The 24,982-nt window shown below is 51.0% G+C and overlaps 1 protein-coding gene across 1 annotated transcript; it reads left to right on the forward strand.

The window, feature by feature from the left end:
• The first annotated feature begins 1,328 nt into the window (after window positions 1–1,328).
• On the forward strand, window positions 1,329–24,848 carry nbeal1 (neurobeachin-like 1). Its single transcript, XM_083681066.1, has 48 exons — window positions 1,329–1,454; window positions 1,666–1,993; window positions 2,161–2,267; window positions 2,738–2,821; window positions 4,976–5,059; window positions 5,163–5,261; window positions 5,426–6,000; window positions 6,134–6,266; window positions 6,370–6,489; window positions 6,611–6,917; window positions 7,053–7,138; window positions 7,316–7,405; window positions 7,537–7,708; window positions 7,817–7,950; window positions 8,155–8,314; window positions 8,583–8,685; window positions 8,837–8,993; window positions 9,800–9,958; window positions 10,061–10,220; window positions 10,856–10,944; window positions 11,103–11,654; window positions 12,390–12,565; window positions 12,739–13,027; window positions 13,371–13,679; window positions 13,884–14,033; window positions 14,161–14,318; window positions 14,583–14,707; window positions 14,906–15,032; window positions 15,179–15,327; window positions 15,479–15,612; window positions 15,750–15,851; window positions 15,970–16,065; window positions 16,200–16,324; window positions 16,497–16,637; window positions 16,771–16,901; window positions 17,093–17,202; window positions 17,430–17,547; window positions 17,708–17,805; window positions 18,005–18,121; window positions 18,236–18,325; window positions 18,513–18,622; window positions 19,566–19,738; window positions 19,906–20,000; window positions 20,239–20,355; window positions 20,525–20,686; window positions 20,835–20,983; window positions 21,070–21,205; window positions 22,462–24,848. The coding sequence occupies exons 2-48, from the start codon at window positions 1,699–1,701 to the stop codon at window positions 22,561–22,563; spliced, it is 7,455 nt and encodes a 2,484-aa protein (XP_083537192.1). The 5' UTR covers window positions 1,329–1,454; window positions 1,666–1,698; the 3' UTR covers window positions 22,564–24,848.
• Window positions 24,849–24,982: the final 134 nt, after the last annotated feature.

The raw sequence follows: 24,982 nt of genomic DNA on the forward strand, positions 1-24,982 counted from the left end.
ACTCCAGAGGTAGCCTGAAAAAGTAGAGAAAGCAGCTCTCTCCTCCTCCCCGGTTCAGGAACAGCTTTTCCTTAAGAGCTCCCACTGCCTTCTCTCCCTCCCTCCCGATTTCTCCTCATACCTCTCCCTCTGTCTCCCTCCCTCCCTCCCTCCCTCCCTCCCTCCCTCTCTGCCCAGATGAATTCACTCTTTGTGTCTTCAGCCTGTTTGCCAGGGGTTGAGATCTGCTGATAGTGAATGGTGGCTGTCTGGCCCCCGGCGATTGCGGCCATTTTGCACAAACAGCCCCTGTGTGGTTGAGGTTTTATATCAACACCGCAGAGATAACTCTCTGGCCTTCCCAGCCGGCTGCCCCCAGGCCCACTCCAGCAACCTGACTGTGTGTGTGTGTGTGTGTGTGTGTGTGTGTGTGTGTGTGTGTGTGTGTGTGTGTGTGTGTGTGTGTGTGTGTGTGTGTGTGTGTGTGTGTGTGTGTGTGTGTGTGTGTGTGTGTGTGTGTGTGTACAAGTGTGTGGGAGGAGAGGAAGGTCAGAGAAGGAGAGGGAGGCACGGAGGACAGGAATGAGAGAGGAGTAGAGGGAGAGAAATGAGGAGGAGATGCCGACAGCAGGAAGAGTTGGTGATTCTGTTCTGCTTGTGATCGCCGGTTGGGGGGGGGGGGGTGGGGGGGGTCTGGCCCTCTGGATTGATTAGTTTGCCTGCGGATGTCATGTCACGCCAAGGATACTGTAGACCAAGGATACTGTAGACCAAGGATACTGTAGACCAAGGATACTGTAGACCAAGGATACTGTAGACCAAGGATACTGTAGACCAAGGATACTGTAGACCAAGGATACTGTAGACCAAGGATACTGTAGACCAAGGATACTGTAGACCAAGGGGGTCCTACTGTTTTGTGATGTGTTGACAGAAGAGTTAATGTATGACTGGACAGACGCTGCCCTAAAGGTTAATGACAGGGGGTTGTGTGTGTGTGTGTGTGTGTGTGTGTGTGTGTGTGTGTGTGTGTGTGTGTGTGTGTGTGTGTGTGTGTGTGTGTGTGTGTGTGTGTGTGTGTGTGTGTGTGTGTGTGTGTGTGTGTGTGTGTGTGTGTGTGTGTGTGTGTGTGTTAGAGTGAATGAATGAATGTGCTGTTTGTAGGAAAGCGAGACAGATCCAGTACAGGATTACACAATTATCTCACCTCAGGTTGTGGTTGTGTTATATTTGCATAGCTAACAGACCGCCCACAGTTCACAATTTCCACATATTGTGTGTGTGTGTGCGTGCGTGCGTGCGTGCCATCAGTATGTCCTCACTTTCTTTGTGTGTGTGTCTGTGTGTGTGTGTGTGTGTGTGTGTGTGTGTGTGTCGCTCCTCTCTCAGAGTGCTTCCAGGAGAGTGAACATCTGAAGGACAGTCTGAAATGCTGCCTGTTACACCTGTTCGGAGCCATTGTGGCAGGGGGACAGGTGAGAGCACACCCACACACTGCACTACATTCTTCTATTGGAAAGGCCATGTTGATATCCAGATTTGAAATTCTCTTTTCCCATCCTCTCTATCTATCTATCTATCTATCTATCCCTGTCTCTTTCTCTCTCTCTCTCCCCCTGTCTCCCTGTCTCTCTCTCTCTCCCTGTCTCTATCTCTCTATGTCTCTCTCTCTCTCTCTCCCTGTAGCGTAATGCCTTGCTGGCCATCTCCCCCGCCACGATGGAGGTGTTGCTACGTGTGCTGGGGGACTATGAGGGGGGCGACGGGGATGGGGAGGACTGGGACAGCGAGGCTCCGGACAGGAAGGCCCTGCTGACCCTGGGCTGCCTGAGGGAGGTGGTGCACAGCCTCCTGGCCAGCAGCTCGGACCAGCGGCCGGTGGAGATCAGCTCGGTGCTGGAGAACTACTTCAAGCTGCTCAACTCGGACCCGGCGGCCGCCCTGCAGGTCAAAGGTCGCACGCCGGGACGGCACTGGGAGAGCCGCTTCGTCGCCCTGCAGGTGCACATGCTAGGTGAGTGGGACCCGTGCGACCTTGAATTACCCCCCGCCACCACCACCATGCCAGTTTGAGTGACACTGGATGGTTAGACTGACCTTGTCTCTCTCTCTTTTTCTCTACCTCTCTCTGTGTCCTCCGCCCCACCCCTCCCATCCCTCCCCTCGGCTGGGTAATCTCAGATACCATCAGAGACATGTTCCTGTGCTCTGATCGACCTGTCCTTCAGGCCATCTTCCTCAACAGCAACTGCTTTGAGCATCTGACACGACTACTGCAGAACAGCAAGGTAACGACCCAACAACCAAAAAAACGCCCTCCCATCCCCCATGTTAGCCTTGTTACGGGGGGGGGGGGCTGGGGCGTGTTTGGTTATATCTATGCTATGTCAACAGTTCACATTAACCGACTGTTTAAAGTGTTGACATTGACTGACGTTATTTCATTGTGTGTGTGTGTGTGTGTACAGGAGTAGTGTGTGTTCACTTTCCACTGTGTGTGAGCGGTTTCTGGCTCACTGTGCATGTTTTACCTCCCCCCAGCGCTGAGACACCCACCACACACAACACACTGACCCCTCTGTGGGTCACCACCTTTAACCTTTGACACCTCCCCTCCCCTCTCCCCCTACCCCCACCCCCACCCCCACCCCTCCCCTCCACTCCTCTCTCATCCTGCACCCCCCCCTCCTCCTCTCTCTCTCTCTCTCTCTCTCTCCCCTTGTCTCACTCCTGACATTGCCTGTTGATCGCCCTGCAGCTGGTTAATGCTAGATGCACAGCAGCAGAGAAGGACCAGAAAGATTTAACCAACAGGTTACTGACAGGAGAGAGTGACACTCAGGTACTGCCACCTGTCACCTTTCACCTGCCCACCTGCCACTTCATCGTCACCTGTCACCTGTCACCAAGATGGCCACTCCACCACAAGGCCACCCTCACCAAACGCACGCTTGCCTTCTAATCCGCTTCAGTCAGAGACAGTCAGTGAAACCCCTCTCTGTCCACAGTCTCTCTCTCACCTGGGGGCACCAACCAGTGACTTGTTCACAACATTCATGTAGTCAGGGTCCGTTTCTTGTCAGACGAGACTCATCTATAGTCTGCCCTAGTCACACCTGTTGGTCTGGTTCACCTGTTGGTCTGGCTACCATGAGGGCAGGTGTGTGTACACACACAACACACACACACACACACACACACACACACAAGTATTCTTTTGTAGTCAGGCAGAGTTAAGCACTTGTAATCTGATGCCCAGGCGAATGCAGTGTAAAAGCTTCCTTGTTCAGCTGGTTCCCTGGCAACCTGGCCCACAGACAGGACCTGTATGACATGAGGTGTCTCAGGTCAGCTGTTGACAAAGCTACAAGGAGCTGAACCAGCGACGCCTGGCTTGTTGTGGAGTGGTCTCCCTCGGCTCATGTTACCTGTCATTCTTTTTTTCTTTTCGATTTCAGCTTCCTCACGTTCTTCCACCCCTTTTCTTTCCCTCCCGCATTCCCCCCACCCCCCCCCCTCTCCCCGGTTTTCTCTGGTGGTGTAATATGGGTTTCATTGGAATGCTGTCACCCGGGCTTGTGTTTCCATAGAGACAGTCGCCGTCTCTATGTATGTCCATGGCTGAGGTGATCTGAAAACCTGCTGAGATGATTTTGGTGTTTTTCCTGTTTGTTTGTTTTCGTTTTACCACAGTGTCTCTCCAGCCAGTCTGAGTCACGCTGCTGTTCTCTCATATTGGGCGGTTCTTCTGACCCTCGGGCAGAGTGAAACTGAAACAATTTTAGTTCAGTGAAGTATACTTTAATTGATTAACAAAAGGAATATACTAAAAAAATATATAAATATAATATATTTGTATTTTAGTATAAGCCTACTAAAATACACATTCAATTACATTGCAATTAAGTACATTTCTTATAAATATACTAAAATAGAAATGTAAGTACAGTATATTGAGTGCAAGTATATTTATTTAAAGTATACGTAAATACAACATAATGGCATATACATTTGAAATAATAATAATATATTTAAGTACTATATATTAATTAACTATATTTTAATACATTTTGAGCATACTTTAAGTAAGTACAGATACATATGAATACATTTGAAACATACTTTTCATACTTAAATTCTATCTTTAATAAGTATACAAATACTTTGTAAAAAAAAAATATATATATATATGTTGTATTTTTTTCAATTGGGTTAACACAGATGTGAAGAAGGGCAGAGCTGGACAGAGATGTGTGTTTGTGTGTGTGTGTGTGTGTGAAGCTACATTGAGCAGGTGTGTGTGTGTGTTGGTGGGTTTGGAGTGTGTCTGCTGCTGACAGGAGCATGGATTGCTCCTCTGTCGGTGTTTTTTTCTGTTGGTGTGGGAGGACAGAGGGGAAACACGTTTTCTGTTTTGTTTTGGTGAGCTCCCAGAGCTTTCTGCTCCAGAGAGTGCTGTGGCATCAGTCCCAGGTTGGCTCTCTGCTCCTCCTGCTGTGGGGCCTGGAGCAGAAAGGCCCGAGGGCTCCTGTTTCCTCCTCAGATTGAATGCAGAAACCTCTGAATTACAAATAATCAGTTATATATATATAATAACCCTCTTTGGTGATCTCACACACACACACACACAGAGACAGCCTCTTTCTATTCCTGCAGCTGGAGTGAAGTACCGTAAAGCATGTTGTAAATTAGGAAACTCGCCATATCAGGGTTAATGTGATACCCAGCCAATAGTAACCACTTTAATCCCAGCCAATAGTAACCATTATCACTTTAATCACAGCCAATAGTAACCACTATCACTATAGGCATTAAAGCCCCACCCTTTACCATAGCAAGTTGTTGCATGCCAAATCCTGAAGGTATCTTCTGGAAGGCAGGAATAAAAAAGAGGTATGTCTCACACACTATTTCTACCACTACCCCCCCCCCCCCCCCCAGTGGGGTGTGGGAACTGTCTGTGGTGTGTGAGTGACAGGCCTGGTGTCTTCTCCAGGTGTTTCAAGGGCGACTGGACTCTCTCGCTGTCGCCACCATCAAGGCGTTGACCACGGTGATGCACAAGTCCCCGGCGGCCAAGGTAAACCACTCAGGTTCACATGGTAAACCCCTCCTCTACACCCGCTCCCGCTCGCGCTCGGACCACAATGTTCTGACGGTGAACTCTCGACCCCTCTCCACAGGAGGTGTTCAAGGAGCGGATTGGGTACACGCACCTGTACGAGGTGCTCGTCTCCCTGGGCCAGCCCTCTCGTCACCTGCTGAAGGAGCTGATGAACATGGTGAGGCTCTTTTTTTTGTTCTGTGTCTGGATTTCGGATTCTGGCTTCTTGTCCCGTCTGTCCTCCCACGCTTCTCTGCCCTCCTAACCGGCTGTGTGTGTGTGTGTGTGTGTGTGTGTGTGTGTGTGTGTGTGTCTGCCCGCCCGCCCTTCTCCCTCTGTCAGGCTGTGGAGGGGGAGCACACATCAGTGGGCATCCTGGGCATCAGTAACGTGGAGCCCCTGCTGCTGCTCATCCAATGGCTGCCGGAGATGGACTCTGCCGAGCTGCAGATCTTCACGGCCGACTGGCTGCGGAGGCTCTGCTGCATCAACAGGCAGACGAGGGCCACCTGCGTCAACGCCGCCATGGCCATGCGGGTGCTGTCTGCGCTGGGGCGGCACGCGCGCCTGCACCGGGCGTGCGCAGAGAGCCTGGTAGGCCTGTTGGGGGCGTTGGGGAGCCAGTCCCTGAGTGGGGGAGAGCTGCTCCAGCTCCTCAGGCTGCTGCGGCCCCTGGAGGCCGGCCAGGCCCACCCCTACGTAGGCCCCGTGCTGAGGGCGGTCCTGGGCATGGTGCGGAAGCAGGGCCTGGAGAGCGCCATGCAGTACTTCGATCTGTCGCCAAGCATGGCGGGCATCGCCGTGCCCACCATCCTGCGGTGGCCCGGCGCCGCCTTCAGCTTCCTCGCCTGGCTCTCATTGGACCAGGATCAGCAGGGACCGCCCAGCAAGGGGGACAAGAGGAAGCAGCTGTACAGGTGAGGGAAGATGGGTGGTTGGAGAAAAGACTGAGAGAGGGAAACGGAGGTGAAAGGTTTGGAGGGGACACTGGGAGCGACAAGTAAGCTTAAGGGTCTGGTGTGTAACAGTATGTTCCCTCTTCCTGTGTAGTTTCTTCACCCCGGGAGGGACGGGGTTCGAGGCCTTCATCAGCTCAGCTGGGGTGCTGGTGGTGGCTGTGTGCACCAAGAAAGAGTATGTCACAGTGATGCTTCCAGACTACTGCTTCTGTGACTCACTCTGGGTGAGTTACATCAAATCAAACACCCTGATGGGACATGTAGTCTGTTTTGCAACCAAGTTCATGCTGATATTGAGACCTGTGTGTGTTTGTGCCTCGTCTACAGCACAGTATTGGTGTAGTCCACGTGCCGGGGAAGAGGCCGTTCGGACAGAGTCTGGTCTACATCTATGTTGACGGACAACAGAAACTGTCAGCTCCTCTCAAGTACCCGACCATGACAGAGGTGAGAATGAAATCTAAATGACCCTGTCAGAACATAAAACAGTGTGTGTGTGTGCGTGTGTGTGTGTGTGTGTGTGTGTGTGTGTGTGCGTCATTTATTGACTCTGCGTTTGTGTACCCAGCCTTTCAGCTCCTGCTGTATTGGCTCTGCGGGTCACAGAACCACCACTCCGCCCCCGTCCCAGATCCCCGACCCGCCGTTCTCCGGGCCCCCCCCGTCCAGCCGCTCCTCCCTGGGGGGCATCCTGTCCTCTCAGGGCTGGGGGGGCCTGCTGGGGGGCAAGTCTGAGTCTGTCACCAAGCTCATCTCGGCTGGGACACAGGACAGCGAGTGGGGCAGCCCCACCTCCCTACAGGGGCAGCTGGGAAGCGTCATGGTGTTCCACGAGCCGCTGCAACCCAACCACATCAAAGCCATCTGCAGTGCTGGTGAGAAGAGGGGGAGAGAGGGAGGTAGAGAAAGCAGAGAGGCGGGCGGGGGGGGGGGGGGGGGGGGGGGGTGAGGAGAGGGAGTAGGGGCCAAGAAGTGTGATTTTGTTGATTTACTTGTCATTTCTTTTTCAGGCCCCAACTGCATTTCTCCTTTTAAGACCCAGGAGGCAGAGCTTGGTGACCTCTCAACCAAACTCCTGCTGCACTACTCCCCCAAGGTGATTGGACCATACCATCACATTGATCATCATCATCATCACCTCGCGATCCATTTTCTAAATGAATGCTAATGCAGTACTGACAGGCTGTGACAAATGACACAGGAATGACACAGGAATGACACAGGAATGACACAGGAATGACACTCTGGATAATGACACTCTTGTCTCTCATAGGCATGTAGGAATCCTATCTGTCTGGACCTGTCCCCCAATCTGCTGCATGGTCGCCTGACCGGGAACAAAGTTGTCAACTGGGACATCAAGGTACGACTTATAGGCTTGACGTCATATCCTGTCCAGTTCTTTTTTCTTTCTTTTTTATCTTTGTTTCATAAATGGTTATGAGGTTTGTTTTGTTATTACTTTATCATTTTACGTCCTCAATCTGTTGACAGGACATGATCAATAGTGTCGGAGGGCTCCCTGTCCTCTTCCCCATCCTGGAGCAGCTAGCCCTGGTGACCCCCGAGAACCACGCTGACCCCACAGGGTCCGAGTTCATCACCCCTGACCTGGCCACCCCTGCTGACGGGGACTGGGTCATCCTCCCCTCTAACAGGGCTTCAGGTGAGAGAAGCGTTACCTCAGCTCCGCCTCACGACACCAAAATCACGTCACAAAAACCACTGTTATGTTTGAATACGCCACGTGTGTGTGTGTGTGTGTGTCTTTCAGAGGCGCGCCTGGAGAAGAACTTGGTGGCCACCTTCCTGCTGGTGATGAAACACTTCCTGCAGAGACACCCCATTAACCAGGAGAGTCTGCTGCACTCTCATGGTGTGGCCACGCTCGGGGCGCTGCTCCAGAAGGTCAGCGCTGTTCCTTCTCTCTTCCTACCGTCTCTCTTCCTACCTCCTCCCCCTCCCTCTGCCTAACTTGTGTGTGTGGTACGTGCGTGTGCGTGTGCGTGCGTGTGCGTGTGCGTGTGTGTGTGTGTGTGTGTGTGTGTCTGCGTGTGCGTGTGTGTTTGTGTGTGTGTGTGTGTGTGTGTGTGTGTGTGTGTCTGTGTGTAGCTTCCTGCCGGCCAGGTGGATGTGAGTGTCCTGGTGGCTGCCCAGCTTCTGGTGGAGCAGGTGACCTATGAGAAGAACCTGCAGCTCCTGCAGCAGCTCCACATCCACCTGCTCTTCAACTTCAGCATCTGGAACCAGGGAGACTTCCCCCTGCGCATCGGTAAGGGCCTGTGTCTGTGAGAGAGAGAGAGAGAGAGAGTGAGTGAGTGTGTGTGTGTGTGTTTGTGATGCGGGGGTGTGGATATGTGGGTGGAAGCAGATCGAGTTACTTTCCGTGTATACAGGATATGTCTTTTTCTTTTCTATGACTACATTTTTTTTTTTTACGTCTGTGCTGCTCTCGTAAGTGTTTTTGTATTTTGTGTGTGAATGTGTGTCGGTGATTCTTGTCACCTGTGATGAGTTGCTCTTGTGTTTCTGTGGTGAAGGTCACATCCAGTACATGTCCACCGTCATCAAAGACAACAGGAAGCAGTTCAGGAAAAAATATGGAGTTCAATTCCTGCTGGACACCATTCGCCTCTATTACGGGTGGGACTCAATCTCCCAGAATGCTCAGCTTATGGGTTTTACTCATTTCATTTTTTCTTACTCTCAACTCTCCATCCGTTATGTGAGATGTGTATATGATTTTCTTGAGTCAACCTGACTTATGGAGTAAAATCTCTCTCTTTATCTGTAGAAGAGGCAACAAGGAGGGGGATCTTAGCGAAGATGACGTTCGCACCATCAGAGCCTCTCTTTGTGGTCTCCTGAAGTACTACATCAGCAAAGGCATGACCCAGGAGGAGATGCACAGCATCCTGGGATACATAGCCGCCATTGGAGATGAAGAGCAGGTGAGAGGTGAAGGGGCAAAGGCCCGTGAGGCGGGGGAGTGGGTTGGACTTGTTGGGCAAACATGACACTTGACACCTTCTCCACATTTTGCAGATAGCAACTCATGCCATTTTCTTCCTGTAAATGGACAGGGGACATTTTGACTTACTCTTAAAGAGACTCTCTGGTTTATCAGTCATTGCTTTGGAGTCTATTATGGACCAGGTGCCAGTCATGTGACTGGCAAGGCATGTGGCAGCACTGAAGAGAGCCCTGCTCTGCCAGCAGAAAGAGCTGGCTCCATGGGTCTGGAGGAAATGCCTTTCCCCCTGATAGCCATCGACTGCTGCCCACTTAAATTGAGTCCGCAAGGCCTCTCTGTCTCTCTCAATCCATCTCAAGCTAAGCCCCAATACACTCACTTAAAACAGGATTTATTTAGAAGGCATTCATTAAGTATCTGTTTCCTTTGCTCCCCTCCCTCCCTCTCCCTCTTTTTTCCCCAGACTCTCATTCTTCCCCTTTTGTCTTTTTCCATGATATCGTCTTAGACTGGATTCTATACATGGCCCCTGACATCATCACAAAGACACATGGTCAATGCAATATCGCATGTGTTCATCCCACCATTGAACTTAGTGGCTGCACTCTCCTGTCCATCAACATGCGTCCCGTGACCCCTCATTATGTCTTAATGTTCTACCCCTAAGCCTTACCGTATACCTATACCAAGCAATAGCCACTTTACCCCTTCTTGTGTGGAGCTGTTGCTGACACTGTGTGTTTGTGTTTGTGTTTGTGTCTGTGTCTGTGTGTGCTCCTGTAGTTGTGTGGAATTCTGGAGCTGTTGCTGACCCTGCTCCAGACCAGCGCGGCGAGGGACCAGCTCTTTCTGCTGCTGTTTGAGCCCGGGGCAGCTGACTCCTGCTACGCTCTGCTGCTCAACAACAAACACTCTGACCACCTCCGCGAGCTCGTCTTCAAGGTAGGGTCTTGACAAAGCGGGGGGGGGGGGGCGGGGGCGATCGGATCCATCCAATGCTCTTGAAGTAACGCGTCTGACTTGTCTTCGATGCGCTTCCGCCAGATGTTCGATCGCATGCTGAGGTGTGACCGTGTGTATGAGAAGAACAAGCAGAGGCTGAAGCTCAGGGAGGTGGGCTACAACGGCCTGACCCTCCTCTTCTCTGACCTCCACATCACGCCGACACTCGTCAAGAGCCTGCTCAACCAAGTGCTCCACATGGGTAAGTCACTCAACAGGATCCTCTCTCATCTTTGTTATGGGTCAGTGGTACGGATCAGCCCATGGTCAGTTCACACCGCTCTTAACTGCAGCCTAATCCCCCCCCCCCCCCACACTGTAACAACAAGCAGTGGATGTGGCTTTCTTTACCCCCCATGTCGTTTTCGACAGTTAAGCCAATTAGTTAAGTGGTTATTTATTTGATTAAGTGAAGTGAATTAGTTAAGCCTTACCAAGCACCACCCGCAATCCAATAGATCCAGATGTTACCCACCTTGGTCCTGCCTTTACACCGTTGGCTGGCTCTCCCCCACCCCTCCCCCACTCCCACCCCATTAGTGGTTGCAGTAATGGTTGCCCTAGGAGTGTGATTTAGTGTCCAGTCAATGAAGCCTTTAGGAGGAATTGACTGGCACGGGCTGAGGTTGGAGAACAGAGAGAAAAGCTCCTTCTGAATGAAGAGTGCTGTGAGCTCGTATCCAGGCAGCGGCAGAAGGAAGAAATCAATACATTTATGTTGTATAACCCGGCGCCTTGGGTTATGATGTTACGCATCCAGTTGGATGGAAAGATGCAATAAATCTGTACTGTTGTGTTTTGCCTTCCCTCTTTTTTTTTTTAACCTTTGCCCCCCAGATCATGTGGTGAACTACAAGGACCTCATGGCTCTAGTCCAGCTGACTCACCGGGCTGGACCCAGCGTACGCCTGCTCATATGCAGGAGGGTGAGGGAGCACACACACACACACTTCTCTCTTTGTGAAAAATCCTTATGAGACCAAAAAAAAACGGGTTGCTAAATGTAAAACTTTATCCTTCTCAAGGCTTATAACACTATTTCTCTCCTTTCCTAATCTCCTCCTTCCCTCTCTTTTGTCCCTAGTTGTACCAGCTCCTCCAGTCCCAGCAGGATGCAGCTCTCCAGATCTCCAAGCAACTGTGCTGGCAGGAGACCCTCATGAGGCTCTTCCTGAGGGGTCCAGGGAGGGGGGACACCACCAGCACCTGCAGCCTGGACCTCAGCCGCGGGAGCGGGAACCGCCTGGAGCTTCCCCTGGAGAGGAAGGGCCGGAGCAGCAGCTCAGGCCGCCTGGACGAGGACCGCATCAGCATCGGGGACAGCCGCTCCATCGACAGCCTGGAGAACGGGGACGTCATCTCCCTCCTGGACACCCCGGTGGACCCCCAACTCCCCAAACCCTGGGCCGGGAAAGCCGGGGGCTTGACTTTGGACCTGTCCCATGTGCATGGCTACGAGCAGGGGGACAGCGGCAGCCAGACCCCTGGCAGTATGCCCAGTACCCCGTCTCCTCTGGAGACTGCCAAGCACTTCCCGGGTGGCCCCGCGGAGCGTGAAGCCTCTTCCACCCTCACAGAGGACAGCTTCCTGTTCAGCGATGACGTGTCCCTGGGAGAGTCCTTCAACAGCGCAGAGGTGAGGAGCTGAGTGATTGGCCCACGCTGCTTCATGTCCTCTGATCCACAGAATGACTCACTGTATGTCCCTGATGAAATGTCACCGCCCCTGGGGAGCTACTGATCTATAGTCTGTGGAGGATCAGCTCACACCAGGGAGGCAAGGGAGTGGGAGGGAGAAGAGAGAAAGGGGCGAGGTGGTGTAATGGTGGAGGTGGTGTAATGGTGTGGGGAATGTTTTCTTGGCACACTTTGGTCCCGTTAATACCAATCAGTCATCGCTTGAATGCCACAGCCTATTTGAGTATTGTTGCTGATAATGTGCATCTCTTCATGGCCACAATTTACCCATCTTCTAATGGCTACTTCCAGCATGATAATGCACCATGTCGCAAAGCAAAAGTCGTCTTAAAATGGTCTCATGAACATGACAATGAGTTCAGTGTTCTTCAGTGGTCTTCCCAGTCACCGGATCTGAATCCAATAGAACACCTTTGGGATGTGGTAGAACAGGAGATTCACAGCTTGAAAGTGCACCGGAAAAATCTGCAGGAATTGTGTGATGCAATCATGTCATCATGGACCAGAATCTCAAAGGAATGTTTCCAACATATTGTGGAATCAATGCCACGAAGAATTGAGGCTGTTTTGAGAGCAAAAGGAGGCCCTACCCAGTATTAGTATAGTGCTCCTAATAAAGTGCTTGTTGAGTGTATGTCATAACCATTGACTTCTCCTCTGTATCGCCCCCTAGCGGACGGAAGAGGAGCTGTCCCGCATGCTGCTGGAGATTGTGCTGTGTGTCATGTGGCGTGGGGTGGAAGGGTCTGACGACACTGCCTGGGTGGAGAGGGGACAAGTGTTCTCTGCCCTCACCAAGCTGGGCACTGCCAACGAGCTGCTGCTGCCAGTCGACCACATTAAACTCAGGTGAGGCCCAGCTGTATGATTGCTCGACCACAAGGAGAAAGGCGACCTTGAGAAGGTCGTCTTCAACGCACGTCAACACTGACTCTCGCCGCTGCCTCTCTTTTGATCTTTATCTATCTCTGTCTCTGTCCTTTATCTCTCCCTCCCTCCCCCCCTCCCTCCCTCCCTCTCAGTCTGATGGAGAGGATGCTGGAGTGGGCTGTGACTGATAACCGGGAGGCCACGGCGGCCATGTTGCCGCAGCACACGGAGAACGCTGTGCGGCTGCTGCACGTGGTGCAGGACTTCCTGCAGGCGGAGGGGCTGGTCAATCCGGCGCTGTGGACGGAGAAGGTCCTGGATGAGACGGTCACCCTGATGGACAGCCTCATGGTGTGGTACTCCTCGGGGGCCCAGTGGCTGCAGCTCTCCCAGGTGGGCCTGAGGCTGCTGCTGGGCTTCATGGCTCAGTTGGACCCCCAGGTGAGAGAGCGCACTCCGGAGCCCATTCAGTCTGTCCGTATCATGACCTCATCCCATACATATAACAACCTGCTTAGCCAACTGACCCTGGCTGTCACCATGAACTCAAACCAAGACATCAAACTGTCCCTGACCCCCCCACCCCTAAGCCTTAACCCTTTTCCCTTAACCTGTGCCCAATATGTTGTATTAACCCCTTCTCCCCATCCCAAGCCCTAACCTCCTACTCCTGTTTTGGTCTCCTCATCCCTCCATTCTGATGGCACCTCAGTCTGAAACCCTCTGTAATGGCTCTTTCTCACTTCCCTAACCCCCCCCCCTCCGCTCCCTGTGATTGGCTTAGGTGTGCGCCATGGCCACCGCCAGGCTGAACGGCATCCTGCAGACGAAGAGCGTGGAGACGCAGGACGAGGCGTGCTACCTGCTGGGGAGGGTGGAGGGCATCCTGAGGCGCTCCGTCAGCGAGCAGACGGAGGAGACCTACTCCTTCCTGGTGCCCCTCCTCCGAACGCTCCTGTCCAAAGTCCACAAGCTGCTCTACATGGAGCTGCACCTCCCCTCGCTGCCCGACACCAACGGAAGCCCCTCCTTCTTCGAGGACTTCCGGCTCTACTGCAACTCTCCCGAGTGGAGGGTCTACCTCGACAAATATGTAAGCATTCATTTACTGTGTGTTGTAGAAAAACACTGTCAAAGCGAGCACGAGGAGCACAAATTGAATTCAGCCCTTCCATGGAGATCAGATAAGACTCAAGAGGACAATTTGTCGAGTGTTCTCCCTAAGTGGTTTTTAGACACAGTTGCTCCCTGGCTGTCACGGCGGAAATGATTGACCTTGGGTTCTCTCTCCTGTTAGATCATCCCCTACATGAAGCAGTATGAGATTGAGACCTTTAGTCAGGGCCATGAGAGCATGGCTCTGTTCTGGAAAGAGTGCTACGAAGCCTTTATGGTCAACCTGCACAAGAGAGAGAGGGAGAAAGGAGAAAGCAAAATCCGCTTTCAGGTGAGCCACCCACGTATATATACACACACACACACTTACACATCAGCATTAGTAGGATAGCGTTATCTACGGTCACTCTCTCTTTCTCAGTCGTTGATTTCCTGTTCTATTCCCTCCCCCTTTACAGGAGCAGTTTGTGGAGCCGTTTTCCCGGCGGGGCCGCCAGGAGAACCTGCGCTACAACAGCATGCTGAAGCAGCTGCACAGCCAGCACAGCGCCACCCTCAGGCAGTGGAAGGCGTCACGGCGGGGTCTGGTGTGTGAGAGGGGACCCTGGGCTGACAGGTAAGGAATGACCACAGCACCAGGTGCAAACACTGTACCAGGTGCAAACACTGTACCAGGTGCAAACACTGTACCAGCCCCAGAGCTCTGAGCTCCTCTGTGACCTGGGCTGGAGGCATGTTGCCATTGTGTCCATTCCTGATCATGAAGCAGTTTTCGTATTGAACTTCCATGTCCCGCTGTCCTGTGAGTGTCAGAGCATCTCTTGCACACTACGTCCAGTTTGTTTTTCTTAAACCCATTCCTTGGTGTCGGTTCTCCCAGGCAGCAGAGCCAGATGCACTTCAGGGTGTCCAGTGCTGAGAACTACTCCCGCATGAGACTCAAGCTGGTACGCAACTTCAACTACGACCACCACCGCGAAGCCAGCGCCCTCCGGGACAACCTCGGTGAGACACTTCACTCTGTCACTCGGACAAAACAGCGTTCCCCCCCCCTCGCCTTTTCTGTCACCATGACAACACCAAGCTTGTCAAGCTTTGTCTTTCCAAATGAAAGGGTATTGCTAGGGGTATGAGTCAGTCACTCTCTCTGTTAGTTCCAGACACAGTCCTGACCCCCTCCACCCCCATCTCCTCTCCCCATAGGGGTGCAGCAGCAGCGGGTGAATGCGGAGTCTCTCCTGTTGGAGGCGGTGAAGCAGGTGAAGGTCAGTGATCTGGAGGATGACATCCTGGAGCTGCCAGAGGACGACCCCACTGGGACCAACAACCAGTAAGGGACCAATACTCCCACACCGCAGAGGCTTAGTGGTGGCTCTGAAAACACATTCATGAGTGGTCTAACCTTGGCGGTTCTATCTTTCTCTCTCTCCTTCCATCTCTGCTCTCTCTCTCTCTTTCGCTCTCTCTCTCCCCCAGGGGTGAGGCGGAGGAGGCAGGCCAAAAGGAGAAGCTGGTTTTGTGGGAGGACTGTGAGCTGGTCACTGTGGTGGATGTCAGCCCCGGGCGTCTGGAGCTCACCACTCAGCACATCTACTTCTACGACAGCAGCACAGAGAAAGCAGAGGGTGAGCAGGAGGATGGAGGAAGGAAGAAAAATAAGATTAGGGAAAGACTTAACTTTATAAGAGAGAGACAGAGATAGAGATATTTATGACGTCCTTTTGTCCTGTCCTCTTGACCCCCCCCCCCCTCCCCTCCTGTGCCTCTGTCTGCCAGGTGTCGGTTACGACTTCAAGTGGCCTCTGTCTCAGATCAGAGAGATCCACCTGCGCAGGTACAACCTCCGCCGCTCTGCTCTGGAGATCTTCCTGATCGACCAGACCACCTATTTCCTCAACTTCAAGAAGGAGGTGAGTCTAGTCTAGTCTATTCTAGTCCACATCTACAGTTATATGGATGTCACTAAAAAAGGAACTCCAACTATGAATTGGCCTGGGAAATCTGATATTGAGATTCTCTGATATTGAGGTTTTGGTTTGACTGACAGGTGCGGAATAAGGTGTTCAGCCGCATGCTGCTGCTGCGTTCTCTCAGCCTGTATGGAACACGCTCGCCACAGGAGCTGCTCAAGGCTTCCGGGCTCACCCAGGTAAGATGTTAGGGTGGGTATAGGTCACATGGGGTCATCACATTCAGTCATAAAGTACCAGGTATTACCTACAGTCTCTCCTAATCTCTCCTTCTTTCACCTCTGACCCCTTATGTAGAAATGGGTGAACAGGGAGATCTCCAACTTTGACTACCTTATCCAGCTCAACACCATTGCAGGCAGAACGTACAACGACCTGGCCCAGTACCCAGTGGTAGGTCCCCTGTAACATTATACACTGTAGCGGGTAGTAATGGGATGTACCATCTTTCTGCTCTGTGTGTGTGGGGGGGTTTTATGATTCAGTTGGTTTTAAGTTTGTTTTGTCATTGGTGTTTGCGTGTCCAGTTTCCCTGGATTCTGTCAGACTACACCTCCGAGGAGCTGGACCTCACCGACCCGCGCGTGTTTAGGGATCTTTCCAAGCCGGTGGCCGTACTCAACGAGCGGAATGCCAAGGCGGTCCGAGAAAAGTACGATCCCTCAAAAATCCCTCTGCCAGTCTCAAACTCCCACTTGACCCAAATGTCTTGGTGTCATGTAATGTAAATAGAAAAAAAAATCTTTCAAGATGATCATGTTCGCGTATTTTAACCGTTCCCTTCGCTCCGTCAGTAGTTGCGTGTGCTCATCTTTGTTCACCAGGTACGAGAGCTTTGAGGACCCCACGGGCACCATCGACAGGTTCCACTACGGCACCCACTACTCCAACGCAGCGGGAGTCATGCATTATCTCCTCCGCGTGGAGCCCTTCACCTCCCTCCACATCCAGCTGCAAAGCGGACGGTAAGAAATTCCATCCACTGACGACCATCAACAGTGGTCTTCCAACAGACGAAGACGTCTAAGTCATATACTGTTGTTGTAAGACAGGCTTGATGATGATGATGATGATCAGTGATCTTCTCCCCCTGCTCAGGTTTGACTGTGCCGACCGTCAATTCCACTCCATCGCAGCCACATGGCAGACCCTCATGGACAACCCCAACGATGTCAAAGAGCTCATACCCGAGTTCTTCTACTTCCCCGAGTTCCTGGAGAATCAGAACGGTGAGCTGCATGTTGGCAGAGAATGTCGGCCCACTGTGTCTGACTCAGTACTGCAAAGCTTAACATGACCCCTCTGCACGCTCTCAGCTTATGAGTTTTACACTGTACTTGAAGATGGATATGAAAGAGAGGTCACTTTCAGCACTTTCCTAGTACTTCATGCCCTTATCATCCTCTCTCTGTCCTCCCAGGCTTCGATCTAGGGCGCCTGCAGATCTCCAAGGAGAGGGTTAATGATGTCATCTTGCCTAAATGGGCCAAGTCTCCCGAGGACTTTATCTACAAGCACCGGAAAGCCCTGGTGAGGCCTGCTTCTCATGGAGACATTACAAAGCCTTAACCCCAGGGGGGGAACCCGCTGCAACTCAACATGATCACCCACATTCCTCAGCTGTGAGGATCAGGAGAAATACACGCCCTGAAGAGTCATGTTTGTAGATGTATTGCTGTATGATGTATTTTAGTGTCTATGTTTATATATTTGTGTGTGTAATGCTAATAATATGCCTCCCTGGTGTTGTGTTACAGGAGTCGGAGTATGTGTCGGCCCACCTGCAAGAGTGGATCGATCTGATCTTCGGTTACAAGCAGAGAGGCCCTGCAGCTGTGGAGGCTCTCAATGTCTTCTACTACTGCACCTATGAAGGTACCTGTGTGGATGCTACCTGCTAAATACCCCTTGCTCACTCACACAAGAGCCCAGATGTTGAAGTAATACCTACACATATGTGATTGCACCTTTGTAAAAAAAAAAAAAAAAAAAAAAAAAAAAAAAAAAAAAACGTCCTTGTTGGTTTTTGCTGTAGGGGCGGTGGACCTGGATGCCATTACCGATGAGAAGGAGCGCAAAGCCGTGGAGGGGATGATCAGCAACTTTGGACAGACACCCTGCCAGCTGCTGAAGGTACGATGATGATGATGATGATGATGATGATGACCCATGAATGTCATAACGGTCTTAACAGCCTACCGCAACACTAGTTCACGAACAGGTCAATGAAGAGTGAATGGGCAGGAGGGTTTAACCGTGCGGTTGTGCGTGGGTACGTGGTTTTACACAAAAGGCTGTGGCGATGTAATGAGGTAATGTCTGCCGTGTTCAGGAGCCCCACCCTGTACGTCTGTCTCTGGAGGAGGTGGAGAAGAGGAAGGCTAGACTGGACACCTCTCCACTTAGCATCTTTGAGCACCTGACTGAACTCAAGTCCTTCTTTGTTGAGGTGAGAGACCACACACACACGCACACACGCACACACACACAATATATGTCCTCAATGATCATCTCTTATTAAGAGTGCAATTCAAACCATAATGACCTTGACACTCTGTTGCAGGGTATCAGTGACAATGTGCCTCTGGTGAAGGCTGTGGTTCCTAAGAACCAGTCTCATTCCTTCATCACTCAGGGAAGCCCAGATACTATGGTGAGTCTCTGCTCACACGCGTTTGATCCCATTACTCATTCCATTCCATTCCATGCCTCACAATGAGCCCGTCCTCCGATTTCTACCTCCACCAGCCCCCCCTGCTGTGCGCCAGGTACTGAGCTCTGAATCATTATTATCATGATCATCACCATAATCCTCTGTATGGTGTGTGTTCCCTAACCAGGTAACCCTGAGTCAGAACTGTCTGATGGGCACTCACGGCTGGCTGCCGTACGATAAGAACATCTCCAACTACTTCACCTTCCTCAAGGACCCCACCGTCGCCAACACCAAGTGAGTCCCCACGTCCACCGTGTGTGTGTTGGCCCTTTGGGTCCTGGTGTAGAGTTGGATGTAGTGAAGGTTGTAGGCCCTTTGGGTCCTGGTGTAGAGTTGGATGTAGTGAAGGTTGTAGGCCCTTTGGGTCCTGGTGTAGAGTTGGATGTAGTGAAGGTTGTAGGCCCTTTGGGTCCCGGTGTAGAGTTGGATGTAGTGAAGGTTGTAGGCCCTTTGGGTCCTGGTGTAGAGTTGGATGTAGTGAAGGTTGTAGGTAGGGGCTGTGACGGTCATGGAATTGTGGGTAACGGTCGGTAGGGCAAATAATCACAACTCTTAATGCATGACAGAGCCAGAATAACCTTGTGGGTCGAGTGCTGTTGCTATTACTGAATAACTAATGAACACATCCAATGTTTTTTTAAGAAGATCTATTTATTTATTGATTTAACAGAAAGCAAGAACATCAGGCATAAAATAAAGTGCACACACATTTAACAAAAGTGCCTGCCATATGAACGCATGGGACAAAAACATTGCTTTTTAATGAATAGTCTCAGCAAATAAAATAACAACAGGCAGCTGCCGCTTGATTAAATAGAAACGTTACAAACACAAAAGACACACTAAGCCTGCTGTTGTCAGTGTAAACAGACTGTTGTGCTTTTAAAATACCGGAGTAAAAGAGCTAAATAAACATGTGCTATTTAATAGGAAAACTATAAGCACCTTGTTCAGTCTATTATTAGGCCTCTTCCTTTGAATGGAAGAATACTTCTGGTCTCCAGATGAATATTTTTGAAATTACTGTCCCCCACCATCACTAGCCCCCGAGGCTGTACTGTGTATTCTGACTGAGTGTGTTACTGAGTTTTCTCCTGTCTGCTGATCCATCCTTTCCCCTCTTCCTCTCCTCCTCCTACCGCCCGTCTCCTCCTCCCCTCTCTCTCTCCGTCTGCAGGACCCAGCGGTTCCTCGGCGGGCCCTTTTCTCCGGGTGTGGAGGTGACGTCAGGCCTGTTTGTGGTGTCACATGACGGCAAGCTGCTGTTCAGCGGGGGCCACTGGGACAACAGCCTGCGGGTCACCTCCCTGGTAAAGGGAAAAACCGTGGGACAGCACATCCGCCACATGGGTACGAACATGTGACGCACACAAACGCACACAGAAGACGCACCCCTCAGTGAAGCTGACTTTTCCCTTTGTGTTTGAGTAACTGCTGTGGATGTGTCGGGGCGTGTCTGTGGAGTGTCTGTGCTCTGTATGTGTAGTAACATGTCAGTGGTATCTCTCTGTCTACAGATATAGTGACGTGTCTGTCGACAGACCACTGTGGGATCCACCTGATCTCAGGCTCCAGAGACACCACCTGTATGGTGTGGCAGGTATTGCAGCAGGTGAGGTCGTGAGAAAGGTGTGTGTGTGTGTGTGTGTGTGTGTGTGTGTGTGTGTGTGTGTGTGTATGTGTGTGCACGTGCATGCGTGTGTATGTGTGTTTCTTTAGTCTGTAGAGCTCTTCTCAACACTGCTTCTCCAGAGCAATGATGACAGCCAGTTGTCAGGTGTTTTTGTAGAGTACCTGTTATTACACTCTCATTGTGCCACTATGATGATGTCTGTGTGTCTGTCCCACAGGGAGGGTCTCCGGTGGGGCTGTGTCCTAAGCCTGTACAGGTGCTGTACGGACACACGGATGAGGTGGTGAGCGTCAGCATCAGCACGGAGCTCGACATGGCCTTGTCTGGATCCAGGGTAAAATCAGCGCGCTTCACCGTAGTTTTTTTAGTTGGAGCTTCACAAAGTCAATGAGTTATGTCAATTAGAGAATTGAAAATAGATAATTTTTTGGGGGGCCATGCTCTACTCTTACTCTGCTGAAGCGCTTTTGTTTGTGTATCTACTCTCTCTCACACACACACAGGATGGGACAGTGATCATCCACACGGTGCGTAGGGGCCAGTACATGCGGTGTCTGCACCCCCCCTGCGAGAGCTCCCTGCCGGTCTCCATCCAGCACCTGGCGGTGTCCTGGGAGGGCCATCTGGTGGTGCACACCTGTGTGGAGGGCAAGGCCACACTCAAGGTAACACATCACTCACTCACTCACTCACTCACTCAGTCAACCTATCCACATCTGTACAAGCTTCTATACTCTACTTCTTCACAAACCCACCTGGTTTGAGTAGCAGAATGACTGGGAGTTCTGTTGTTTTGCTCCCCCTCCTCCCCAGGATAAAAATGCCCTGCACCTGTACTCTGTCAATGGGAAGCACCTGTGTACAGAGGCCCTGAAGGAGCAGGTGACGGACATGTGTGTGTCTGGGGAGTACGTGGTCATTGGCAGTGAACAGGGCTTCCTGTCCATCCGGGACCTGTACAGGTAAACTCTGATTTCTCCTACTTGTGTGTGTGTGTGTGTGTGTGTGTTTTGTCTGTGTGTAACATTGTTCTCGGTATCCCCTGCAGCCTGGTGTTGTGCGCGGCGCCCATGGCGATGCGCGTGCCCGTGCGCTGCGTGTCGGTGACCAAGGAGCAGAGCCACGCCCTGGTGGGCCTGCAGGACGGCAAGCTGATCATCGTGGGCGTGGGCAAGCCAGCCGAGGTAAAGAGCTCCTTCAGGAACTACATCGCCCAGAGCCTGGAGGGCTCGCCCCTCATGGCCTCCCCTCTGATGGCCCCCCTGCGGGTGCGCTCTCCTGCCCGCCTGCTGCACCTCCGGGACAAGTTCATGTTTAGCCCCCAGAACGACCAGCCGTGAACCAACCTAGCACAAGGTTTCCCCTCCCCTGAACCACCCTAGACCGAAACCTCCAAAACACTAGGGTTCCCCTCCCCTGGACCACCCTAGACCGAAACCTCCAAAACACTAGGTTCCCCCTCCCCTGAACCACCCTAGACCGAAGCCTCCAAACTTTAGGTTTCCCCTCCCCTGAACCAAGATAGCCCTAAACCTCCAAAACACTAGGTTTCCCCTCCCCTCTCAATATGAGGTTTAGCTTCAATAGGTAGTCATGTATGCCCCCTTTCCCCTTCCCTCCTTTGCCCCCCCATGCACCCCTCTTCCTCAGGGATGGCTTCTACCCTATAATGAGCAGTATATGTTTCTGACCCCCATCCTACCGCCCCCCCCCCCCCCCCCCCCCTCCCCTGTCAGTAACATACACTTGAGACATTCCTTAAGACCCCCTGAACACACACTCCACTCCAGTAACATTGCTGTGATATGAAGACATGCTCGTTCTTATGTTTACCTCATTCTACTGAGATTGCTGACTTATTTTTGGGGCCATTGCCTTGGAATTGTACTGTCCCAATGCCATATTGTTTACCAGAAGTGTCATTATAATGTAAGAAATGCTGTGACTCACCCGGGATGAAAGCCTCTGCGAACTCAAGCCATGATAACAACAATATGAGTCATAACCCGAGTGCAAATAACTCAAGCATGTAGCTTGATATACCCTGCTCCTTGTACCAGCCCAGATTGTGTCCCCATTGAAGTAAGGCTAATATCCTTTTATTGATGCGATAACAGGTTGCTGATTAGATTATTTTTATTTCACCGTTATCAATGACTGGAATTGATGGGATATGGGGTTGCTGGGAATCTCCTAGTAAGCATTTGAATCATTTGATCTGACCCTGCTTCTCACCTTTCCTTTTCAATTTGACTCACCTCAAAGTAAATCAAGCACTGATGAACTAACAATCACTCATGAATCAAATCCCCTTTTTTTCTTTCTTTTGTTTTTCTTTGACTTCACCCTTTTCTCTCTCCTCCTCCTCCGTCTCTCCTCCTCCTCCTCCTCCTCCTCCTCACTTCCTCCTCCTCCTCCTCTCCTCTTCCACTCTTCTCAGATGCGTTCGGGCCAGATCACTCGTAAGCTGTGGGGTTCCAGTAAGCGCCTGACCCAGATCTCCTCAGGAGAGACCGAGTACCACACCCGCAACCAGAACTGACCCCCCCCCCCCTCTCCCCCCCACCCACCCACCCATCCCTCTCACCCTGCTGCCTGAGTGGCCCCATGTCAATCATCCACATTCTCCCAATCAGATCACGCCTCATTTTTATTGCATGCCTCAACTTGACTGATGATGACTGTTTTGGAACATCCGTCTCATGTTCTGCTCCTTCTGGCCTGTGCCACAGAACAGGAGGACAGCGGGAAGACAAACCCAGGAGTGGATGGAAGAAAGGTTGTGTGTGTGTGTGTGCGTGTTTGTGCGTGTGCGTGTGTGTGTGTGTGTTTAACTGTTGGACAGAGGTTGTGTGGATGTGTAAGACATAGAGCAGGTCAGGATGGACCAAGTGGCGCAGGCGCTGAGGTTCTTATCCGACCATGGGTGCATGCATCTTCTCACACCACCCAACCACTCCAACCACCCCCCCACCCCCACCCTACCTACCCCGTCTCCTCCAGTGACACCACCAGCCCGTCTCCTCTTCCTCCTCTTCATCATCATCATCATCATCATCACTACGATGGTCAGTCCAGTGGGTCACTCCAAGGAGCTGAGCCCTTATGCAGAGACCAGAGACACACACACACACACAGCAGTCTAGTGCTGACCTGTTCACTTCTCAGGCCAAAGGAAAGGAGGTCCTCGACCAGGACCCCCCCCCCCCTCCACTTCCCTGAACCTGGACCACTGAACAGTGTGTGTTGTGCAGTGTGTGCTTTTCTGTTTACTATCTTTTTTTTTCTGTTTTTGTTTTTGTTGTCTTTTTACGTTCTCTAGTGGCCTTTTTACTTGGTTTGCCTTCCGGTTTTAAGCCTGGCTGTCACTGGGTTCTACCGGGCTGAGACAGAAGCCTCTGAGCTGCCATGCAGCACTATGCAGTAGGTGTGGCTCTGCTCAGACAACAGTTCCAAGGCTCTTTTTTTTATTCTCTATGTGTGTGCGCTGATGATTGTTTTGTTTGTTTAGTTGTTGTTTTTTAATTATGGGGTTATTCACGTTACTGATGATAATTAGAGGGGTTTTTTTTTCCACAGATGCATGTGTGTTTGATGTGAGGTTAGGTTATGTTGTATTTGCATGGCATTTTTGGCCCACTCCTCACTCTGTATAGAGGATGGTGACCATCAGTAGCAAACACCCAAGCAAAGCCCACCACACACTTGTTTGCGAACACTAACAGACCACCCACCTCCTGTCTGGGGAGAGAGAGTTCTGTCTGCCAGTTTGACACTACAGATGAAGAGAAAGGACTGATGTTAAGGAAAATCACGAATTACAGCATGTAGGACCTTCACCAGACCAAACACTACACACTTCACTGCAAGCTTACGTAGCCCATCACTACATCTGTGTTTAGACTGATCCAAAAAGAACTTGGTGTGCTCTGCCATTCTAAGCATCAGATTAATCATAGAATGCGTCACCTTACTTGAATCCATGTTTATTTATGAAGAAAGAAAAGTTGCTTTTAAAAAAAATAAAAAAAATCATATTTGTCATGATCACAACTCTGCTTTAGTTGCACGTACACATATTTCTGTGGCCGAAAACTCATCCGATGGTTTTGTTCGACCAAACCAAACAGAAGACGGACATTTCTAAGGGCTTATTCGATGTCAGTGTTACAGCAATAAAAATCCTCCATCTGATGAGTGTGCATGGTACATTCCAGCCTATCCTCAAGGCTGACCAACACGCGCTAGTCTTCCTAGTTTCCGACCGGGACCGTACCGTTGAGGAATGAGAGACACGTCACGGGACAGCCCTGTCAGCTGCCAGTAACCTGCAGCATCACCTCAGTGTTAAGGATTCATTCTTTTGCTTGCTTTTCCTCCTCCTTCCATTTTTGCAGTTACTGAAATTTTTTGGGGGGTTCTCTTGAGTTCCATAAATGCAGTGGAGTCAAAAAAAAAAAAAAAAAAAAGTTTGTCTGTAAGCCTAGCCTAAATTGGCTTGTGAGATTTGTGTGTGCTTGGGGATGCAGTTGTGTGTATGTGAGATTTTGAATGTCTGTCACCCATGAATCCTTGTTTTTTTTTTTTTTTCACTCAGAGACTCTGATAACAGAATTATACTACCACAGTCTAATTTACCAGTAAAACAGAGGTCTTGATGAGTAATATTTTTGCACCGTGACTGTGTGTGTGTGTGTGTGTGTGTGTGTGTGTGTGTGTGTGTAATGAAAGCAGTTGTTTAATGCCAAATTCCTAATTTCATTATAGATGTTGATGACATCATTGTATGAATCAGTGTGTGAGGCAATGTGTCCCTTTGCCTTTTTAATTCAATACAGCACCTGGTCCTTGACCGTGGCTTAAGGTTAGAGGTTTGTGATCAGACCAAGGTGTGCAGTGGGGTTGTTTTTCTTCGTTTGTTTGTTTTTCTCTTTTAAGTGAATCTACCAGACGGTCAATCA

The sequence above is a fragment of the Argentina silus genome (genome assembly GCF_951799395.1).
Source record: "Argentina silus genome assembly, chromosome: 11".
In the NCBI taxonomy this organism is placed as follows: domain Eukaryota; kingdom Metazoa; phylum Chordata; class Actinopteri; order Argentiniformes; family Argentinidae; genus Argentina; species Argentina silus.